Genomic DNA, 24,190 nt, shown 5'->3' with positions numbered 1-24,190 from the left:
CGATGTTTGCTGCCATGCAAATGTTTCTCAATATACCAATCGCTTTGAAAAAGTGACATGCATTGTACATTAGCGACCTCTGTTTATTATTTCCGTTAGAAAGCAAAAACTAAAATATGCACCAAGCAACAGCTCAAGGCAAACATTTCATGTTATTACAATATGTATAGGTACTGACTGTGCACTTAATAATATGCTTCTTCGTTTGTCTCCAACTGGGACCAAACAGATTGCGAGACGTTGATGGTTGCCCCTGACGTCGAACTTTACCTCGTTTCAAATACGATTCACTTCCATGACAATAAGGTATTCGACGTACCTTCGTCCACGTTGGGAAACTGATTAATGTAACTAGCAATACCCTCCTGACGTTCTACTCCTCATTAAACGGACCCATGGTAGGGTATATCACACCAAACGGACAGGACGTATCGTACCGTCGTGTTTATTACTGGGCCACGACTATAGCCGGACACTGGGTACCAACCCTACGTCACTTCCGTGCCAATTCAAGTTGCAGGACGAGGCGGTTTGCTTGGGCGCCCATGGAAGTGGCTTGTATACGACCAGTGAGCGTACGAATGCGCCCTTTTATCATAACGCCAGAGAAACGTTATGTAATGCACCCTTAGATTGCATCACTGGGACATTGCTATTTATCGCAATATTATTTCATGCAGTCTTAATCATTAAACTGAAATCGTGATTATGATAGTGTTTCTGAAGGCATTCCTCATGTGAGCTAACTCTGCCCTTCTCTGGATGAATTTTATGCATACGGTTACTTCCCCTGAGTTATATGCATACGGTTACCTCCCCTTAACTTTGTATTGCCTATAACTGTATAAAGTCGGATTTGGCCGGAGGACTACCGCTCTTCAGGTAGCTTAATTGGTTAGAGATACCGTGTTGTGACGTGGAAGACCAGGGTTCGAATCCAAGTCTAGCCTCGTTGTATGTTTTACTTCCAGAACATTGTCGTTTTGTTGGTTTGTTTTGGTTTTTAAAAAATCCGCAAAATATTAGCTTCTTGTCGGATATGAGAGGATTTAATAGAGCTATTGTCATGTCAGTAAAAAGGTCCGATTTTAGTTTTTACCAGTGGTACCGGAATCCTTAAGGACACAGAACCCTCCACCGCCTTTTTGCTCTCAAGACAGACGAAATACACTTAGACCACCTCGATAAGTAATATCACATCTACAGTACTAATGTGATTATAGGCTATTATTAACTGTGTCATAGCCTACTTACACTGTTAGGTTTATGACCTGATTGGATGATAAGAGATAAGGCGTTCTTCTGTCGTTGTCGTCTGTCGGTCCAGGAGTAGCAATGGCGGACTTCTCGTTTCTGCATGTTCTGTCTCTAATCTTTCTCTCCACATGCAGCGCAGGTATATATTAACACGTGTTTTTACTTAATTAAGTTCGATATAGTATATTCATTTTGTTGTGTCGATTTTGGTGATGCATATACTGATAAAGATATTTTAATTTATTTTATGATATATCGTCTGATAGTATACCATCAAAGTTTAGAAGCCTCATACATTTGTAATATAATTTGTAAGTTATATTGTAAAATGTTAAGCTTAAAGATGTGTGATAGCTCAGGCAATACAAATTACTTGTGTGAGAGTTATATCCCTTGCCCATATGAATATCTTTAAACGATGGATTAAGCTTATTTATTGGCACGTTTTAAAGCAATGGAATAGTTCATATATAAATACTAATTCAAATTAATCTTAATTCAGGAATTAATAGTTTTGTTCCCTTCGAGGTTTTGAGATATTTCATCGTCGGAAATCTTAAAAAGCATATCAGTATCCTTACATTATCAAAAAAGTTACAACGTGTATAATGACCAAGATCATAAACCAGACTATATAAAATAATAACTTTTATATTTCTCATAAAGGAGATCACGCCCTATATCTTAAATCATTGTCAATGATTTTCATTCGTCAAGTTATTAATGGAGGCATTCGAAACTAATAAAATGCTAAGTTGTAGCTGTTTTAGTGTGTCTTTACTGTTTCGGTAAAAATGTATGTTGTACCAATACACAGAAACAGCATGACAACGGTTACGCTTACAACATGTCGATATGATATTTTGAATGTTATGATCATACAAGAAACATTCATTACATGTCGGACCTTTCCAATTTCAGAAAGGTTATTGTCTCAATCATAACAACGAATTAAAATACACAGGTCGTTATTTGAAATCATGAGAATTAGCGCGCATATATCACATGATCATTCACAGTGCCCCATTTTCACCATGGTCACCAAGTAGGGACGATCACGAGCCACTCGATCCTCGAAGCGTCCGGATTGGCCGCCAGCCGTATCCATAGCAACGTCCTGTATACTCATAACGATTCTGGTGGTTCTCCGAAGATTTTCGCTATTGATAAAAACAGGTAGAATACAAAAATTATTCAGCAGATATGACTGGTTAAATCAATTAATTAACGTACTCCTGGTGGGTAGGAAATGGTTGAAACATTTTGAAACAAACACGTTATAAATCCTTGAGTTACATTTTGTTACTGTTATTGTATTTATGTCATTAATTTCAATATTTATTAATGTGCCGTTTATCATTACAAGCATATCCGTTACCTGAAAAGATAGCTGCGATATAACAGGTTTAGTTATTGAATAATGAGTGACCTCTATAATGGTCCCTGCAGGTAGGGCGTAATAATTGTACCTGCTGCCCCCATTTAATGATCGTAAGAGGCGACTAAATTTGGTAACTGAACTTTTCTCTTCTTTCTAAAAGACTTTCTTCTTCCTAATGTCTCCCTTGACTTGCCTCACTTTTGGCCTTTTGTTGAGCGTTCGCCCCTGTGAGGAAGGCTTTTGGTTCTGTGTCCTGGCCGAGACATACCAGAGTCTGTAAAAATGGCTGTTTCTACTCCTGCTTAACGCTCACCGATTTAGGAGCGGGACGACTGGTTCGCCCGTTGTCAGTATAATGTGACTGGGTGGGGTGTCCTGCTGGGTGTCCTCGGCAGTATGTTTCAGTGATGTAGCCCTATAAAGTCGACCTCAGTTCCGCGCTATCACAAGGAGACAAACACGAATATATCTCAGCCTCCCAAAACACACACGCATACACTACACGCATGCATCTTGCACACATGGGCAGGGGATGGGGGCGTACTTAAATGACCAAAGCTGTTAATAGGACGTTAAACAATACCACCCCAAACCTCTAAAATGTCGTACTGTAGATTGAAATTCGGTATTTAGATCACAGATCATGAGTAAAATATACTCTTTTATGATACCTCCAGCGGTCAACGTCTAGCAACATTCTACATAGAAGGCGCCCACAGTCATGACTGGGAAGACATTGCTGCCGGACCTTGCCCCAATGGCGGCCACTGTATCTACGTGGGAGACACAGGCGGTAACGCCGGAAACTACGAAGCCAATTACATCTACAGGGTACAGGAGCCTTCCTCTATCTACGACCATAACCTCCGCGTGGATTCCATCCTTCATTTCAAGTGACGTATATTTGCTTCTAACATATAATGTTAATATAATTAAATAAAAACGAGATAACTATTTCTATAATGATGTAGATTCAAAAACGTTTGTGTGTGTGTTGGGGGGGGGGGGGGGGGGCAATGAATCTTTGCAGTGTTTCCAGAAAACCCCAAAACAGTTGGTGGTACCCTCAGTTTGTCAAGAATTACCCCATGTAACTAAGTACTTAGGGGTACAGAATCCTGAAAATGTATCAAGTATATCTCCAAATGTAATACTCAGTGGGAACACTGCTTTGTGCTTGCTCTTCAAAACCACTAATGAGCATTTCAATCGAAACATATCGAGAGAAAATGTTCCAGTTTTAACCGTGAAAACTGTGTACTGATGTTCAACATTTTTCTTTAGATGGGACCAAAGAGACTGTGAGACGTTGATGGTTGCCCCTGACGCTGAACTCTACCTCGTCTCAAAAACGTCCCACTCACACGATAGCAAGGTATTCCACGTGCCAAAGTCCGCGTGGGGAAACTCCAATCCCGTTTATGTGTCTAGCAACACTCACATAGCGTTCTACTCTCAATCGCCCAGTCCCGTGGGTGGGGATATCTCCCCCGACGGCAACGAAATACTACTTAAGACCTACGGTCACGTGTATTACTTTAGCGTCCAAAACCATGATTACATCGGGGCACTAGGAACCAACCCCACTGCGCTTCCATATACTGGTGAGAGGCAGGGCGAGTCGGTTTGCTGGGACGCCCAAGGAAGTGGCTACTACACGACCAGCGAGGGTGCAAACTCGCCTCTTTATTATTACGCGAGATACCCGTAATACCGCACAACACGGTTTCACTAACAAAACCTTGACTGTAAAACTAACAACACACATACAGACTTGTGTGAGTATAAATTGTAAATCGTTAGAATAAATTCTATTTTGAATCAAAAGTTTTTTATAAAATTTCTTGTGTCGGGACATTTAATGTATCAAGTTTTTTTCAATATAAGATGTTTGTGCTCTGCCAAAGCCCACGTCTTCGCAGGGAGGATTGGTGTTTACTGATCCATGATTGAAAGAGGCGACTAATGTAAATAACCCTGGCCGTCGTGGCGAAAGACGAGTGCGCTATCCACTGCGCCATCCGTCCACTCATATTTTAATTATGAAAGCATGTACTCAAACTCAGGGTTATCATTATCGGTAGCACACTAGACTGAACATGGGATGGAAACTAGTACATATAGCAAATTCAGCAAAACAAAATACGTCTTGCAATATATAACGGAACAAAGCGCACCATGCCTTGGGGGCTTCCATATGTATAAAAAAAATCTACTGAATGCTTTCCTAAAGAACATTTTGATCTTGAGTTATATAATATAATATCATGAAAGCGCAAAGTTAACATCAAATGGCAGTATGAATACGTACTTGTGATGCATATGAAGAACATTAGGTCCAGGACACAGAAAAACGCGGAATATTCAGTGTCCAACAGTCGGCAAGGTGGGTTTTTTAAGTTTTGTAACATGAATATCCGTTTTTTATAGTTGATCATTTCGAAAAAAATACAATGCAGTTAAACCTGTACTGTACAGCTTAAATCGATTGAATATTCTGCAAAGTTATTTACATGTCGATTTATTTCCAGGATCATCTGTTTCTTTTTTGCAAAGTACTGTTTCCTTGTGATATCTTGTTTCAGAACTCAATGACTTTTTAATGAGTTTTCGTAAATAAATACAGCTGAGTTTATTACATGTCGATTTATTTCCAGGATCATCTGTTTCTTTTTTGCAAAGTACTGTTTCCTTGTGATATCTTGTTTCAGAACTCAATGGCTTTTCAATGAGTTTTCGTAAATTAATACAGCTGAATTTATTTTTACAAATGTTATAGATATGAAAGATACTGCACATAAATACCTGTATCTGTAAAAAAGAAACGCATTAATCACAAGTTCGATCAATTCACGTTTTTGCCGCCAAACTGATACTCTGCATCAAAACTGTTCATTTTCGCTATGTATATAATTCTCTTACAAACGCAGTTAAATAAATAAGCTCTTAGTTCAAAACTCATTTTTAAGTATTGCCTTGGATTAAACACGTGACTAGCTGAAAATAATGGCAACTTCATTGGTTTTTGTTACGTAAAATTTCAAAATAATAAATTTATTTAAGGTACATATGTACTACAACCGCAACGTGTTACCACCTGTAATCATTATTATGTATATCAAACAATAGAATCGTTCAATAATAATAGATATAATAACGAGATACATTATAAAACAAATGTATTCAAAACAATTTCTTCCAAAGGAATGAATTAACAAATATGTTGTTTCTTTTGTTCCCTTTTTGGAAATTACATGCCAACAATACAGTAAACGTATTATTGTTAACGAGCCAAAACTCCGCTTTATCCGGTCCCGCATTCATGAAACTGTTTTCATGCTCTAGCATTGATTACGCTCAAACCGAATTTCTTGTAACTCGCTTAAAGCATGTCAAACGATCTTAAAGTCAAATTGAAAACATTGAAAACAGCATTCGGTTTTAAGTCTCTTAAATAATAACCGCAACAACAATCAGGCTTGAGCACAAGATCAATGCTTGAGCTTGAGAACGTACTCTTGAATATGGGCACAGGTGATCGTAACATTCCCAATGTCTCTAAAATGATTGCCTAATACTAGTTGTGACTACTGCAAAAGTGTCTACCAATTAAATTGTCAAATTTATACCAATAAATCGTCATTTTAGTGGTCACTCGGGCCTTAACCAATCTGAAAGATTATTGTAAAATACACTCGAATAATCTCATATCGCTTGATTTTATACGGAGAAAAATGGCAAGCGCGTGAAAAGGAGCGCAGGATAATATTAAAATGAAAATTTGACACTTTGAACTGACAGCGGCGTAGACATTTTTGCTGTTGCGTGAAGCACCTCGACAAGTTGTGTGGTCACCATTAGGATCTCACAGGTAAATATGCTGGTATATTCTCATTAGTGTGTCATGTGGATTTGTTGTCACTACCCGAATCTTTGGTGTGAGGACGTGACATTACTTTGATTGCGCTTAGATTTAGCTTTCCCTTCTAAACTACCTGATCTTTTTCTCCTTGTACATTTGCAACGGTATCCATGTTAAGCTTTCTTTTGTTCATATTTCGCCTTAGTTTTATTTAATTGGGTTCAAATTACGATTTTGTAGACATTTGGTATTCCGTTGTTATTTTTTTTGCAAATCTAACATCTATTTATTCTCTATAACCTGTTCAACAGTAAAACAAAAATATATTTTCTATTTCGGAAAAATGTATCTTACGTGGATCAAGGATATCCCCATGTCCATAATCAGAAACAGTAATTCTTGGAGATGTGCCGTGCGTTATTTTTGTACATGCCGTTAGGTTACTACTTTGAACAATAAACAATCCATCTTAAACAGAAACAGATAGTCCAAAATGATACTGAACGAAAGCAATTGAACCACATCGATCATTCTAGAGGTTTTCCTCGGAATCCATCGAATCGATACCGGCAGTGACAAAAGGAAACTGATCTTCATCCAAAACCTCGCACCTCTATACTTATGTTGTCTAACAAATGTTCATTGAAAGACTGAACGAATACATACTTACGGAAAGGGATGGAAGGATAGCGACTTCGATACCAATCGCCGTCCTTATAAATTATTTCGGAAGGAAGTGGGGAGAGAGTTTTCATTTATATATTACACCATCAATCCGAGTTGGCGAACGAAGTTTCATGATTATGTTGGCGGTAAGCGATATTGCAATTAAAACAGGGAATTATATATGGTGTAATTCGGATTTCTGTTTGTTAAAGGCAAGAAATGACTCTGTTACATCATTTCTGAGAATGTAATAAATGTTGACAATTTCCGGATGGGTTTATTAATGTCGCTTCTATCACCTTAAAAATGTACTTCCGACGGATATATACATGTGGCGATCAAGGTTACAACAAACCTCGGTACTAAAATTCCACTAGCATCTTGTATCTTAAAGATGAACGCAAGACAGAAATATTTTATGACATCTATAGAATATGGTAATAGATACGGCATGGACAAAATAAGTTACGCTTTTATGAAAGTGATAACAGAGAACGACTCACTCAAAAAAGTATTCGACCGCACAATTTATATTACACAAGATATGAAAGGCAAACGTCAGACATAAAATACACATAAGAAAAATATAAACAGACAGATATAACATTGGATGAAATCAATACATGAAAAATTGTAACCAACCAATATAAACATCGGAAAAAATAGAAGCGCCAACTAAATAGAACATTGGACAAAATATAAATATTGGGAGATGCTTAAACATACGATAAAAAAATAAACCAGCTACAAAATCATACATGATCAAATATAAACACCAGGTAAAGTAATAAAGAACACGAGGCAAAGTGTAAACATTAGACAAACTTATTCCACGAAACGCGACATCACTATTAGACAAAATGATCGACAACCAATATTGTACGAGTTTCCGTAGATTTGCCATTACATAACACTGGGATATACTCCTGTCGGTAACTCGAGCAGCAAACAGATTGTATTAGTTCTCCAGAACGAATCACGAAAATCGAATCTGTCTTTTTCTGCGTGAAAAAAAAGTATCGTCGTCTGAATAGAGTTTTGGTGTAACTTGTTATAGATAAATAAAGCCGCACCTAAATAAGCTTTACCATAATAATATAAGCTTATTAAGTTGAAGATAAACGTTATACAGACGATGGTGTGAGTTCCGACCAGTGACATGAAAGCTTATCTGGTTATCTCATTCACCCCCAAAGACACATTTGAACTCTTCAAATTCAAATGTTTGAGTAGTTTATTATGTAATTTCAAGGGTGAATGAGTTAAACTAATATTAAATCTCAGTGCTTTACTGGGGCCGAGATCAGTTGTAAAACACAGGAAATGGTATCAATTTGTCAGGTTAGGCTATGCTGTCAGGAGCCACATGTACCACGGAGTGGAAATCCATTTATTATCTAAAAGATTCAGGTGTGAAACAGTATACAGCTATTAACAACAGTACAAGCAAGATCAGATACCTGCATTTCAAAATAAGATAAACCAAATAAATGTGAACGTCAGACACTCACAAGTCATGGCACCTATGAAATATATAGTTTTGTAATTGATGCGGTGTACAATAACATTACACTGTATCATACAGCTGGTTCGTCTTTAATATGTGATATAAAGGACTCGCACAACTAAATCATTTACTTTATGTTGATACTAAACATTTGAGCTAAAAACGTTAATATTTGAAGTTAACACTAGTGGCAACTATCTAGATTCACAGATTCCTACCTGACAAAGGCTTAAAAAGGCATTTTTGGTGAGTTTGTTGGGAAATAAGAGCGCTACAGGCGTCTGCTTTGACAGCAGAAAGTTTACAAGCCAAACCGGTGAAGTGGGACGGGAAACACCCACTTACATTTGACCACATATCAATCCGCCATCACATTTTAAAAATCTACTAAAACTATACGTTTTGCTAAAGTTTAATATCTGTAAATTTCATTCAATGTAAAAAATGTCAAAAATTACCTATTTAAATTACTCAGAGGCACTGTATTAAACCGGAAAAAGGTAGGAGTTACAATAGTATGGAACATTTACTGATCGGCTGATTTAGTTGTGCGAGTCCTAAAACGAATTCTGCTTAATCTGTTGGAGATTACAAACACGACAAGGCAGGCCAGGATATATAGAAAGTCCTCTATATTCCTAATTGTGATGGTCTAATGTAGAACACCATTGAACTTCAACAAAATATAAGGTGAAACAGTTTCATTTTGGACGTCGATAATATGATCAAAATCACTCCGAATATTGAAGAAATCGGTACCATTCTAGATTACAATCACAATCACATTCGTACGCATAAATGTTATAAAATGACCAAGTGGTATGCCGAAATCCGATAATCGGGGCAATAATTAACATCAATTGATTGACATTTGATTTTCCATATGATTATTCAAAAGTCGTTGGTATGCTAATGCACAAAACATCTTTTTTTCAAACCAACATGCAACGGTTTATAGGATTTTTTGAATTTTACATTATTTGGTGTAACACAATGGTCAAAGGTCCAGTTGTATCGTCAGGTATCCGGCATATGTTTGATCACGTGACAATACGTGTTTCTTACATGGAATGCATATCTTTTTTATAGGTTTCCGTAAGCTATGTTATTGCCATTAGTACGTTTGTGTCGTTTGGTGGTGCGGTATTTATTTGATCATAGTGACAATAGGATTTGAGTATTTTTAAAGTGAGCTACAAAGAAAATAAACATTATTTAGGAGTGTGATCAAAATATTGGCAGATATATATATATATTATTCGTCTACCTCGCCTTTAACGTCCCTTTAACACCCAACACTGTACAATATTACACAACACATGCTAATCCTGTATCGTATAAAAGGTTTTTATCAAGTTGTCAAGTTCGATATACATGCAGCCTGTCCTTTAATGGCAACTAATGGCATAAAGGCGGGCGTCGTCGTTGTAGTATGGTATTGCTACGAAGGACCAGATAGGGCTGTATGTTTCGTATTGTCTAGGAGCCATAGATCTTTTCAAACTCAGTTTTTTTTAAGGAAATAAAATTTAAAAGCAAACCAATCCCTGTCTTAGCTCCTCTTGGTACGTCGACCATATATTCGCGTTGGAACAATTGCGAATTCTTATTTATTTTATTCTTTCTTACTTGTTCGTTCATTCCAGAAACGTAACCCTAGACATCAGGTTACGCAAGACCGTTATCATCCTAAACTCTCTACATCGTGGTCATCACGTGGTGTTGTGATCATGTCACAATTAAGTTTAGTGTCAGTCCGACTGGCTACCAGCCCCTTAATTTGTATGAAGACTTTACCACATGCATTTTGCTACTAGCTTATCTTCCCCTAGTGTGAGAACTTGATTCAACATTTTAGAGACAAGGTGCCAAGTTGTTTACGATCTTACCAGACAACATGTGAATTGTCTGACGTAGCTGTCAGTATAATGTGACATGGTGGAATACTGTGTTGGGTGCCTGCATGATATTTCAGTGGAAGCAGCACTCTAAAGCTGGCATCAGATCCGCGCTATCACACAGAGGCAAATACACCAACATACCCTGCCTCCAGCAACGGTACACACAAACACGCATAGACAACACAGATGGAGGCGAGTCCTTAAATGACCTAAGCTGTTGATATGACGTTAAACCAAAACACATCCCAAACCCAACTAATCCGAAGTCGTATTAGAAACAATAGGTTAATCAGTAAACTCAAACCACACTGTCAGAGTATCAATTAACACGTTGTCCGATCCCCCTTCCGAACTTGAAAAAGGTATTTGGTCATCTCTCAGACAACGTGGAGTTACCCGTATTACTCTGGTGTCATCCAACATAAAGTGGGCCATTACGAGCGATTGATGAAAGTTGTTTCATAATTATTTTTTAAGTATTTGAACACTTTTGATCAGCAAATGATATGACAGTGGCTCATTTGACAAAGGTCGTTAACAATATTAAGAAATAGGAATCCTTCATCACAAACTAACTTTTCTCGGATCTGATACCAAACATATAGCCGGAACTAAGGATACACTAATGGGGAAACAAATAAGACACCCAAACCCTATAAACAAACTAAAAAAAAAAAATATAATCACCCTGTACTTCTGTTCATGGATTTTAAGTTTGATGTATGAATTTGTTAATACGTGCGTTTTGAACTCGCTGTACCATATTTATATGCACTTTAACTTGGTTTATCTCCGACAATTGTTTTCATTCCAGACCTTTCCAATGACCATATCTACATTCTTGAAGAATCGGCTATGCTAACCGATATTCTAACAGATTAGTTTTGCGTAATAACCACAACTAAAATACAACAAATTCTTTCCGTTTCATTTTTAAATGCTATGAGATTGCTCAAACCAAATCTAAAGAGTGTCAATCAAAACCTTGTTCGATCCAAAGACCGAACTTTTAAATGTGTTTGGTCACTTCCCTGACAACGTGGGGTTACCCCAAGGTAGTCATGTTTCCTGCTACATTAAGACTGCCTGCTTTCAACAAGAGCGAATAATATAAAGTTCATAGAAGTTGACTCATTTTTATTTTAAAATAATAACATTTATCTTAAACACGTGTGTTCAGTAAAGATATGACAGTAGCTCGTTCTGGTTACCCAAAATAGAAAAAGGATATGATACTTTCGGCTCTCATGGACAAAACAAATACTCGAAATTGATACGTTAAATGCAACACGATAAACCATATGTCATGGATAAACGAAAGAGGGAAAACAAAGCCAAAACCCAAAACATTATCTACAGAATAAACTATTAGGAAACACCTGGTGTTATTGGAAATAAGCTTTTCATGTTAATTTTTCATAATCTGTCCTTGTTTTGATTTGGGTTTTTTTTTGTTCGAACTACGGTGTTGTTTTTTGTTGGCAATGTTGTCTTTTGAACTCCCCACATCATTTCTATTTGGACGTTCTATGTCATAGGGTAACTATAATGACCTCCAAATATTATTGTTATACTAGACTTTTCAGAGTACCATATATGCTTTCCTAAAGGATCAGCTATGCAAACCGCCAGCCTAACTAATTTGTTTTGTGTAATTACCAGAACCAACATTCTAAACATCTTTTCTGTTTCAACATTAAATGCGTTCAGATCATTCATTTCTGATCCATTTGAACCATTACAAATTTGTTTTCCCATTACAATCAAGTCTAAACATTTTTTAAATCGAAGTCCTTGTGCTATCTTATACAATATATCGTTGGAAGTGTCCTTCATTGCTATTTGGTTGTTGCGGGTAAAGCTGTAATTGCATTGACGTTAGCATACATTTGTTCACAGTTAATCGTATAAGATGAGCACAGGGCCACCACTGGACCAACAGGAAGACATGAAGGTCAGTAAACCTGTAATAAGATATAATAATAATAAATGGAGCATGATCTTATTACGATCAGCTATATAGATTGTGACACCTGATAATAAAAATTGTCGATGCATATTAGCTGCGTTTTACTGCTTTCTTAGATGCTCCAGGACGTCTATCCTCACAATTCCAGATGGTTACGCTCACCAACGTTCTCTGCACCCATGCACCCATGCACCCTAGCAGCATATATGTAAAAATGATGGGCTTTGAAGTTTGGTTTCACTTCTCTTTTAATCTGCAAAGGTCAGGTATCGACCAAGCGATTGGTTTGGTTTTATTCTAAAGCCTATCAAACAGCTAACCCAATGCATTCAATTTTGCCATGGCATATTGCAGAGAGCGTAAGTGCTTATGTTGTCTGTCAGGTTTATTTTGATAGTGACTCTCCCGGAAAAGCATACAGTGTGAGAATGGCATAATTACCGTCGATACCCTATAGTGACATCAAAAAAGCTTCACTTTGTTGTGTGATAAATCAATTCTTATTATCATAAATCATTCCAGTGTAATACTTACGACGAGAAACGTTATTACACTATAGGTAACAATACCGCTCCTTTACGTAACAAGAAACACTTTTATGCTGTATGAGTGATAGTTCGACACACCATTTCACTACACACAATGCCGAACGGTTGTGATTCCAAAAATATCGGAAATTCCTCAACTACACCGACGAAAATAGACCCTTGTGTAAACAAGTGATATATTATATTACTGATGAAATATAGAGGTCTTGTGACGTCAGCAGGTAGCGCTAACCGTTATCTTATTGACTTTTATCATGCAAGATGTATTAAGCTTACGGGCCAGATATAGCGATAACGCGAGTAATCTGTTTATGATCTAATATACAAGACCGATGTGGGAAAATAAATACTATTTAAAGAAAAAAATGACATACATATTAATGTAGATCACCTTTGATCTATATCGTACCCTCCTATTTGGCGCCATATCAGATCAACTGACGTCCGCGCCGTACCACGTTACCCAATATATTTATACTACAGTCTAATTTTAGTGTCATATAAATTCCTCGACTCCACTTCTTTTCAGGCAGATATCGGATGTACATATTACATGCAAAGTAAGTTCAAATCACTAATATTTCATAAAACACCACAATCTCGTTATACTGTCAACATTTTGCGCTTTTTGGCGATATAAAGGGGGTATTAAAACAAAGGTAAATGTTTCCTTAAATACATTGATGTAAGCAAAGTGGCATGTAGTTGGAACCTGAGTGAGGCGTGGTTACTCTTTGTACGCAACCTATTCTGGTAAGGCTTACAGAGGAACTTGCAGTGGAAACTATAATATAAATGTAATAAATGTTATATACGTGAATATTACACTTTCAACAGTACCGAAAAAACATTATCGTTTAAACATTCATCATTTGAAAACGTGCTGTTTATTTCAGATAACATGTATGTATTTTAATTTATTTATGTCTGTGCAATTCAACATCATGTAAGTAATGAGCGAAATATGCAAGATAGGATTCTTCATAAAATTTCGCAAAGCATTGCTCTTTACTTTACGTCAGCGATTTAAGCAAAATATAAGGATGGGCTGTAAGTTTTGCCGTTTGTCAGATATTCCATAATTCGTCATTCTTGACAACCAGTGTATCAATCATTTTGTTTAGCCAAGCAAGCTATGTATCGTTCACAAAAGTCCTTAGAAGGAATTGAATACAGAATACAATTTTGAGTCTGCCACCGCTTACATGTGTAAGGATCGCAAGTATAGAAAAAAGGTACGGAACATGTCCGGGAACGGAGACATGAGTTATCAACTTCAAATCGTCATAGAAGACACACACATGCAGCTGTCGATTCGGACGAATTATAACTCTAATTAAAACCGAAGACTGATCTTCATAACCATTTATGACACTTGTGAATATTTCCCGAAGAAACGCGCGTTCCATATTGGACATAATTATGTCAGATGTATCCGATTTTGGTTCAATCAGACAAGCACATGTAACAAATTCGAGAGCGATCCTAATACGTTTCGGTATTAGCGATGATTAAGTACCTGTTGTTTCGGCACTTATACCTCCTCAAAGCGGGAGTGCTAGGCACTCAACAGATGGTTGGCCATCTGTGTCCGCGTATTGATGTAACAGATGCGGACAAACGAACCAAAGCTTGTTTTTCTCTATATATAAGCACATCAATGAAATCTCACCAGAGTTGTAGAAATGTATTTGACCTTCAGTTAACGCTATTTATAAACTATACCCATTCCTTCCATGATCACGGGAACGTCATAGTTTTAGGCATACGGTATTCGTCTTTGGTGATCTGGTGATATTTGTAAACACATTCGTAACTCTAAAGTTATTTTATCTTCTACATGCCGGCTTTGTATATATACTGTGCTTATCTTTTCCCTTAATACGAACTCTCTAAAGGGGGATGATAATACAGTTAAAATTATCAGTACATAACAGTTCACTTAATTAAAACAGTGTTTTATACGATATTCAAATACGTTTATTACATGATAAATATACATTTAGAGAAAAGGGAGGGAAACCACGCGTTGCAGGGGCCGTATCTTCCATGTAAGCAGTTCCAAGCACATCAGATATCCCCATGTATGCTTTAAAGTGTGAACTTATTGTCTTTGGGCCCATACAGTAATTAAATGTTGGTACCGTAAAAAATATAGATTTTGCTGTTTTTGACCATAGATTGTCATAACGGCTGCCAACAGTTGGTATTGCGTATTCTAATTTATCACATAATGTAATGTGTTTTCCAGTGAATATACCCATGTCATTTATTTTTTTTGCTTATTAAACCATGTAATATGACCTATCAGCCCTGTGATTGGTTGTAAGTTTCAAGTGTTTCAATTGTGACGTCACGCAAGGACAAATACATACATACTTACGCCCTGGAGTCAAATTGGCGGCTTTTTACATTTCAAAGTTGCATGAAAATTGTCGTTTTACACGAGTGAATGCCACGAATCTTGATTATGTGATGAAACTGATCTTACACTCAATTTTTTTTCATATGATATTCATTTTAGCATGCCAGAGGCTCGGTATACTAAAACATTCTTAAACTCGTTTCATAAATCTCATATGAAATGGAAACTCATGTAAGATCCTATATTTATTATTAGCAATTTAACAACAAGCTATTTTTTGACATATTTTTATCAATAATAATTCTGCTTTTTTCCCCGGGAATTCTTCATTCTTAGATACTGATTTATTGCTCTCAAAAGACACCAAATGGAGTCACATTATTCTGGGTTTTTTAAATTGTCCTAGGATGGGGTGGAAGGGGGAGCAGAAACACCTTAGATAGGTAGGTGATAAACGCTAATTGCATCTCTTAGTCCAGCTACGCGCTTACTTAGATCTTAAAATAATTTTTCTTACTAGCATCTTGATATAGATCCTCATCCATTTATTTTTCTTTTGTTCCAGAATCTTGTGATTTAAATCTTAATGAGATTAACGTCATTTAAAAAAAAATAAAAAAAATATTTGGAATATTTTTTAATTCAGATGATATATTGTATAAATTATACTTCGTTTGTATTTGTCAGATATGTTCATTGCTTTGTGTCAAGAAAAAGGTGAATTTAATTCTAAGAATAATATGATAAATTTCTAATCTAACACATTAGCTGCAAATTAGTAAAATTTAGAAAACAGAAATGCCGTTCATTTTCTAGAGCATCAGACATCAAAGAGATCAACATTACAAGAGTTCATTGTTTTCTAAATTCTAAATTCAGTATACAAGTGATCAACACTAGTAGTACTTTCTTTTGTTGTCCAATTCAATATTCTAGTTTGGTTTTGTTTGTTTGTATTTTACTTCCTATTTACAGCTATGGTCATTTAAGGACGTGCCAGGTTTTGGTGGTGGAGGAAAGCCAGAGTTCCCGGAGAAAAAACCAACGACCTACGGACAGTACCTGGCGACTACCCCACGTAGGCCTCGAACCCGTGATCCTGCGGCGGAGGGCTAGTGGTACATGTAGCAGAATGTCAGACGACTTAGTCACCTGGCCACCGCGGCCTCTTCAATATTCAATATTCATGTCCATCAATAAGTGTTGTGCAAGATCTCTAATTATACATCATTTGTACATGTTTTTTAAGTATTGTCTCTCATGATAACTCAGACGTTTTAGGTTAATGAGGAATTTTCATATAACTTGTTTAAAACCAGGTCTGTACAGCATATAAACCTGTATATACCAGGCATTTAACGAACCCCTATCAAACACATGCTACATGTATGACATGCTGTATAAATGGAAACAGTGAGATTTGATCGCTAATTAATGGTCCATGTGGTGTTTGGTCTAGACCAGAAGCACTTAAATCCATGTAAAAATAGTTATCGCGCAGATCCTTAATAAAATACTGCAGACATTTATCTTTGTGGATAGCTTCCTAAATTTAGATTATGCCAACGTTATCAAGGTAATAACTTCTGGTCGTATGAATAATATCCCGCCAAAATTAGGCTTTGCAAAGTCTGCAGTGTTTTTAGAAAGAAGAGCATTTCGTCTCCAAATATATATTAAACCGGAACGTCAGATCCGTTGTTTAACAAAAATAATAACAAACAATCTCAGGCTATATTTTTTCTTGTGACGACCCTGCAGTATATTTTCACTTCAATCTGTCCTATTCAGTTAACAGTCTTTACAACTTGGGAGAGTTTAATTGAATTTAGTTTAAACTCCGTTTAGTGATTTTATGCTGCTTTAGTTAATTTACATTAAAACTTTTAATTTCCTTATTATAAATGAGCAATAAAATTGAACTCAACTGAATTTCGAAATGTACCTTATTCCATCATTTCTTAGGATATTTTCATTGTCTATCCTTTCTAATAACATTTTCGTTTCCTACCGCCCTACATGGCATTTCTTCTATTTGCAGTTGGTATATAGCGGGCGTCCAGGGGAGGGAGATAACGGGTTCTGTCCACTCCCCGAGACAAACCGACGCCCTGAAAATTGGTACCTTCTTCTTAAATGGGTATCGCTAAATTCTGGTTTGACCAGTGTCAAAGGGTTGAGACTGGGTGACATTTATCGCCTGATGGTGTCCAGTTAAGACATTCCCACGCGTAGTGGCACATTACAGTAGTCCTATGAAGCTCCCCCGTGGTATCCTTTAAGAAATTAAGTTCGCGTTTCAATGTTATTTTTGTTCATCTTATAATGTTTTTAATAACTCCGCCCAAGACGCCTGTTTGTGCTATTTGCAGCTAAAATGTCCATTAAAACGAGTTACAACAACACGCGGTTCAGAAATAAACAGATCTTATCTGTTACCAAGATCATTGATACGGTTGGCCTAGAAACATTAAGAGAGAAATAATTCATTTTTATTAAATTTAAAGGACGAGAATTACTAATTTAAAATATAACGATGTTGACCTAGAAACAAAACTGAGAAAAATATTTTTTCAAATACTAGTATATTTTTTTTTAAATGAAGTTGTCTATAAACCTATAACGACGGTGGCTTGTAAACTTATGTGAGTAAAATCTTTGTTTTTAATTGAATCTTTAGGATACACGGTTTTGAATTTACAATAAAGTATGACTCGAAACCCTATATAGATATTTATATTACATCATTATTATGCTATTGATGAGACACATATTGTAAAGGTATTGTCATCTGCGAGATAATATTCAAATGAGGAAAATAAACATACGCCTTATCTGTATCGAGACGTGTTTCTGTGGTAAACATAAAAACTGGACTCTTAGTAAGAAGTTGACGAAAATTGGCAAAGACAATTGGACATGATAACGATGGAAAAATGATAATAACGTTATCGTAAAAAAACGCGATAACAATATCAAAAATGTAATAAAGAGCAATTGCCAGCCCGCTTCTCTGTGTTAAGTAGAATATATACAATCAATACGCATAAATGGTTTTCGTGGCAGATGGTTTTTTTTGGGTGGAGCTGGGAGTATGTATGAATTCTACAAGTTTCTCTTATAGAGTCACACATATAAAAAGTTGCAGCTTTGAAATTATGGTAGTTTGGTTTTAACGTCTATTTATTACCATTGTTTGACATACAACGAGGAAGAAAGAATATCTTAAACATAGTTATTGCCAATAAAATTGAACATGGGATTGGGCACAAGTTATTACAATTTATCACAGCCTTTTCACGTCAAACATTTACAATTACATGACAACAATGATAAAAGGCATAAACATGAAGTACATTGTATATATATATATATATATATAATGTGAAAGAAAGTCCCCGATTCTGCTGGGGGTCTAACATAAATCCCTTTACGATCATGCTGTCGCAGACAATATGTCTACTATTGTCTGATGTTACCCCTACATATGCTGTGTGCCACCTCATGTTTCGTAAGAGGCAACTTACGTGAGGTCCCTGTGTCCTCTGCTAATGGAACATTTAATAAACCAAAATGGAACTGCTCTCCCCATTCTAATACTTCAGATATACCCCAATATGTATTTAGGACTGTGTCCCCCTAGGCATCTATCTTCATTTATTACATACTTTCTAATAAATACGGGTTTTTTGTATATGCGATACGACACAATTGCTCTAACCCATATCAGCTCTCGCCGTATCACACCCCAAAACCCGTAGCAGCCCCCGCCGTATCACACCCCAAAACCCTTAGCAGCCCGCAAAACCCATATCACACCCCAAAACCCGTATCAGCCCGCAAAACCCATATCACACCCCTTTTGGAAACAAATTCGTTTTTCTATATTTCAAAAATAAAAATAAATCATAAGATAGTAATTTTTATAAGTAAGTATTTAATAAACAGAATAAAACACGCCTTCGGCCCTTGGGCTGATATTGCAGTCTCGGGTTAATACTGGGTGTGATATGGAAAAAGGCATGTATTATTCTCTATATATTAGCGGTTGCGAGGATGTTAAACCACAAACAAATAGAAATAAATACATGTTTATAAAAACAATAAGCACCTTTGTCTTTATGAGTAGCAGCAAAGTAGTTTAATATACTTATTTCGCCAGCTTTCGAAAACGTCTATTTTCTCAGACAAGCAAAGAGTCAAATGACCGGTGTCTCGGCTCTAAACCGCTGAAAACAACTCACCAAGCCGAATCAGTAAAGACATTGGTCAAAAATCATAGAATCATTTCGCCCAATTAACATTCACTATGGGTTGAAATGGGTAAACATGCCACCCGTCCCCTCGGACTGCCTGCAGTATAAGAACACACCTGGACGAAATTTCTTTTTGAATTTAGATGTTTTTTACGGTTTAGTGTGGAGACACCGGTCATTTGCACTCGTGGCTTGACAAAGGAAACAGACTTTTTCGAATGTTCTCAAAATAAGTTTTCAATTCCTTTATGTTTTCAAAACAACTTTACCCTTTATTCTAATTATAGAAAGACCTTTTGGAAAAGATACATCGGGGACATAAATAGTTCATAAAATATCAACAACTAACAGTAAAAACAACAAAAATATGCCCATGTGACGTTGCCGCGTACTCTTATCTTATTTATCAGTCATGTGATAATGAATGTTACCTTTTACGCAGCACTTGTTGACACAAATCATTCTCTGTAAAACAAAATTAAAACAACCATGTATAGGTTTGGCGAAATGATGGTTTGGGGATTGCTTTTTCCTTCTATGGATACTGTAAAAGAGACATTTCAAGGTAGTTATTACTGCAATCGTCGACTTCAATAGGCGATTCTAGTTCCTTAATTTGTTGCAGGAAATAAAAACTCAATTTTGGCTCATATTCATCGTGTGTTAATGGTAGCAATAAACATGTAATTTGGTCTCAGGGAAAGGAACATTTTTTGTCTCTCCCGTACTTATGCGGAGAGGCCACTTTCCTGTGTAATCTATTGATAAGCACTTTCTCTTCGACAGGGGGAACACAAACGTTGTAGCATTTTAAATTGAATTATTCTGAAATATTGATGAACACTTATCTTGCTGGCATAGTAATGAAATGTATAGTTCAGAAATTCAATTTGTCTGAAAGTGTCCGTCCTTCCAATGTACAGTGTTACCAATAGTTAATCAGTCATGGAATTCCACCCATTGCTTTGATGATTTTGAACGAAACTGAATGCATTTTGGTAAAACCGCGTGCACTGCTATCAAAATATAATCAATGATTATTTTCCATAAAAATATACACTTTTACATATATCATACATATGACATCAAATTGACAACAGCGTCAATACTCAAAACCGGAGCTCAATCAGGAATCGAAAAGACACGACAGAAGCAGATACAGCATGGGTGTCTATTTAATATCATTTACAAGTATTTGCCTGTGAGAGAGATATCATATTGCATCAACTGGTGAAACTGACATTTTTCACACTGTGACAGATAGTTATTTTGACCAATCTGAACGGTACTTTATATTTACTGCATTCAAAATCACATGTTTTCAGTGCAAGTGCAGACAAACGACGAGAAAATTAGTAGTTGTTTTAGTAATTTTTTGCTAAATATAATATCAATAACTTGATATGAAACGAGCAATAAGGCGAGTGTCATGTCATATTATTAATCGAGTGTAATCAATTATGATATGCACACAAATGTAAGATTCCATTTATCACATAACATTCATAATATGAAAAAAAATAAACACAATATGCTGAATCTATAGAGGTCAAAACCAAAGTACTCCGATCCTAATATTGTCGTTCTGCGCCGTGCTAAATAGTTCCAGATATTTGTTTTAATAATGAACAGATATAAATTTAATGAAATAGTAATATAAAAAATTACATTCCATATTCATTTAAATTACAGTAAATGTATCATGTTTTATAGTAAATAAAAGAAGAACCTGTTTTCGCGTAGGAATATGCTTCCACAATTTTGACCAATCGCAGCACCTTTAGGTTTTATTACACGTGTGTAATACCATATATATGACATGGCCGTATTACATAGTAAAAATGGGTCAGTTATATGTTAAACCAAATTATGTATTGAACGAAACAATTGATAACATTGTGACTGTAACTGTGTTACGAAGCTTGAATTTGGATTATCGTTCATGGACCTTCCTATGTCAGGCTGATCATAGAGTTCCTCAGGGCTGTCGCCAGATTAGTCCATCGCATATAACTTAGAAGCTATACTACCCCACGTCATTAAAATCATATTTTTTTTAATTCAAGTTTATTCCGGGGGCCTTACGACCCATAGGTTTACATTAATATGGTACATAATATTACATACATATTTGGAGAGTGATCTCTCATGACATGCGTACAGAACACAGAAAGTAGCATATACATGTTTGTATTTAGATTCACAAACAACATACTGACAGAGACGGGAGGTAACTCCGCGGCAATGTTATCTTGATTGCGATTACTTAAATGCTGATTCAATCTACCAATTATTATTAAGCATAATTAATATATATTTTACACCATTAGCAATGATACTTTATTATACAGACAGACAGACACACACACACACACACACACACACACACACACACACACACACACACAAAGACACACACACATAAGTATAAGTAATAATTACAATTACTTTTCACTGAAGGCATACATAGAGTTAGTCAAGGTCATAACAGAAGTCGCTCTCTTGAGAAACAAGAATCTCCTGAAAGTTTAGAGAAGGAATACCCTTCTTTACTCCTTCCATGTTATTGTGAAAGTCGACGAATTATGGGCTCCTCGCGGTTTGGTGGCCATTGATGTAACCAACATTGGTTGCGCTGCACCCATTGCACTTTGTCTTTATCTTTCTTTTCTCACTTTCTGCTTTTTACTTCGTCGGTGTCTTTCCCACTTTCCCAAGGAACCTATCTACATTTGACCTAAGCTGATGCGAGGTCGTTGGAACAACATACATGTCTGTATTTAATTTAAAATAGGCAACAAAGCCTTTGTGCTTTACACACATTCAAACGTAACAATGACATAATTGCAATAATAAATACATATTTGCTCAAATATTGACGGCATTTACATGTATTTTATAGCAGCAGAATAACTGACACACATAAAGCAAAGGTGCATCATTGTTGAGTTGAGGCTACGTATACTTATGTGCAGGACCTGAATCCAAACTGGTAAATTTTAGACCTGCCATCCTTATCTTTGTACACGTTTGACGCCCGGCATTTATCTGGCCATGCACATTACGAAAATTAAGATTAGCGGTAGGCAGTACATTGACGTTGTAAACATATATCTATTGAACGCAAGACCGTATTGATATATTGATTTTGTGGAAATTTACTTATCTATAATAAATCTGCGAAATATCGTCTCTCTTGGAATCTAAAGTTCAAAGGGAATCGCAAAAATGGCGATGACGCAGCTTTAAGATACGTGTTACAATTTTATTTTCGGAATCAAGGAGTGTCAATTGTCTACGTTGTCTAGGAGACGTTGTGTTATACTACAGAGGTAGGCAACTTGTCAGAACGTTATCATAGCCTCCCGTTTTATCTCACACTCTGGATTTCGTGTCGTACGTTTTTTCCGATACTAAAGAAGAGAAAATTTAAAAAAAAAGTTTTATCGGGTTTTGTCAAGCCTCGTTAGTTCAATAATACTTTAAGGATCCTCGTTCCACTGATCAAAGAAGTGTGATACTATAAAGTTCCCCTTACCATCGACAAAGAAAATGTAATATACCTACATCACACATACAATGTAGCTACATTTTGCGTAAGGAAGATCAGCCACATGCATGGGATCAACCATTTACAGTCAAACACTTTATGATTGAATGCGCTGATTTCAAATAAAAACGTGACAATCATTTGTTTATAATAAAACACATGAAAATATAAAATAACTGAAAGTGCAAACTCGAATATCTGTATCACTTTCTGACAGCAAGTCTGAGAAAACAATTTTCAAGAACAAACCACTTATATAAGCGTGTGTAAAAAGCAAATGCTGCATATTTATTTCGTGTATGAAAAAGTCATAAATATGAGTCCTTAGTTTATTTGATTTAGAATATTATAAGAATTATGAATACATCTATACATTATCTGAATCTGGCGACTTTGTTACCCTAAGATATAAATATTACAATATCGAGTATATATAAGAGTATTAAACATAAGTTATTCAAAGTTTACCATATGTTTTCACCGAGGTAACAAAACTATATATCCCAAATATTCCAGTTGTAGGGAAACTCATTAGATATACAAAATTCTAAGATTAAAGCTTAAGATTGAATCGCAGTTTCAAAATGTATTCATATCTTCAGTATGGACTTGGAAAACTCAGTACATGAAATACTTTGAACGTTCCAGATTTTAATATGACGCACACACAAACACACTTACTTTGATCAATCTGCGCGAACCCTTCATGTTCGCGAGGCTAGTTAGATATGATGATGTTACCGGAACTAACGATCGGTTTTAATAACTTTGGACGTTTGTATTTCTATAATTTTCTAACATGAAACTGTGAATTGACAGCTCATCTGTATAATGTTAGGTCACAGCGGGCAGACTTAGTCGACACAAGCGTTTATAAGATATAATTACACAAAGTCAGATAGGATGGTATCTGGCGTTTCCCACGTGC

General features: G+C 36.2%; 1 protein-coding gene across 1 annotated transcript; it reads left to right on the top strand.

Annotated features, from left to right (window-relative positions):
- Positions 1-1,290: 1,290 nt before the first annotated feature.
- Positions 1,291-4,465, top strand: LOC110454086. Its single transcript, XM_021503435.1, has 4 exons — positions 1,291-1,396; positions 2,277-2,433; positions 3,316-3,531; positions 3,923-4,465. Exons 1-4 carry the CDS (start codon positions 1,336-1,338, stop codon positions 4,347-4,349), a joined length of 861 nt encoding a protein of 286 aa, XP_021359110.1. The 5' UTR covers positions 1,291-1,335; the 3' UTR covers positions 4,350-4,465.
- Positions 4,466-24,190: the final 19,725 nt, after the last annotated feature.

This window comes from Mizuhopecten yessoensis, unplaced genomic scaffold (assembly GCF_002113885.1).
Source record: "Mizuhopecten yessoensis strain PY_sf001 unplaced genomic scaffold, ASM211388v2 scaffold7653, whole genome shotgun sequence".
Lineage (NCBI taxonomy): Eukaryota > Metazoa > Mollusca > Bivalvia > Pectinida > Pectinidae > Mizuhopecten > Mizuhopecten yessoensis.
Note: the sequence above shows the minus strand (reverse complement) of the source record. Positions and strands in the feature narration are given on the sequence as shown.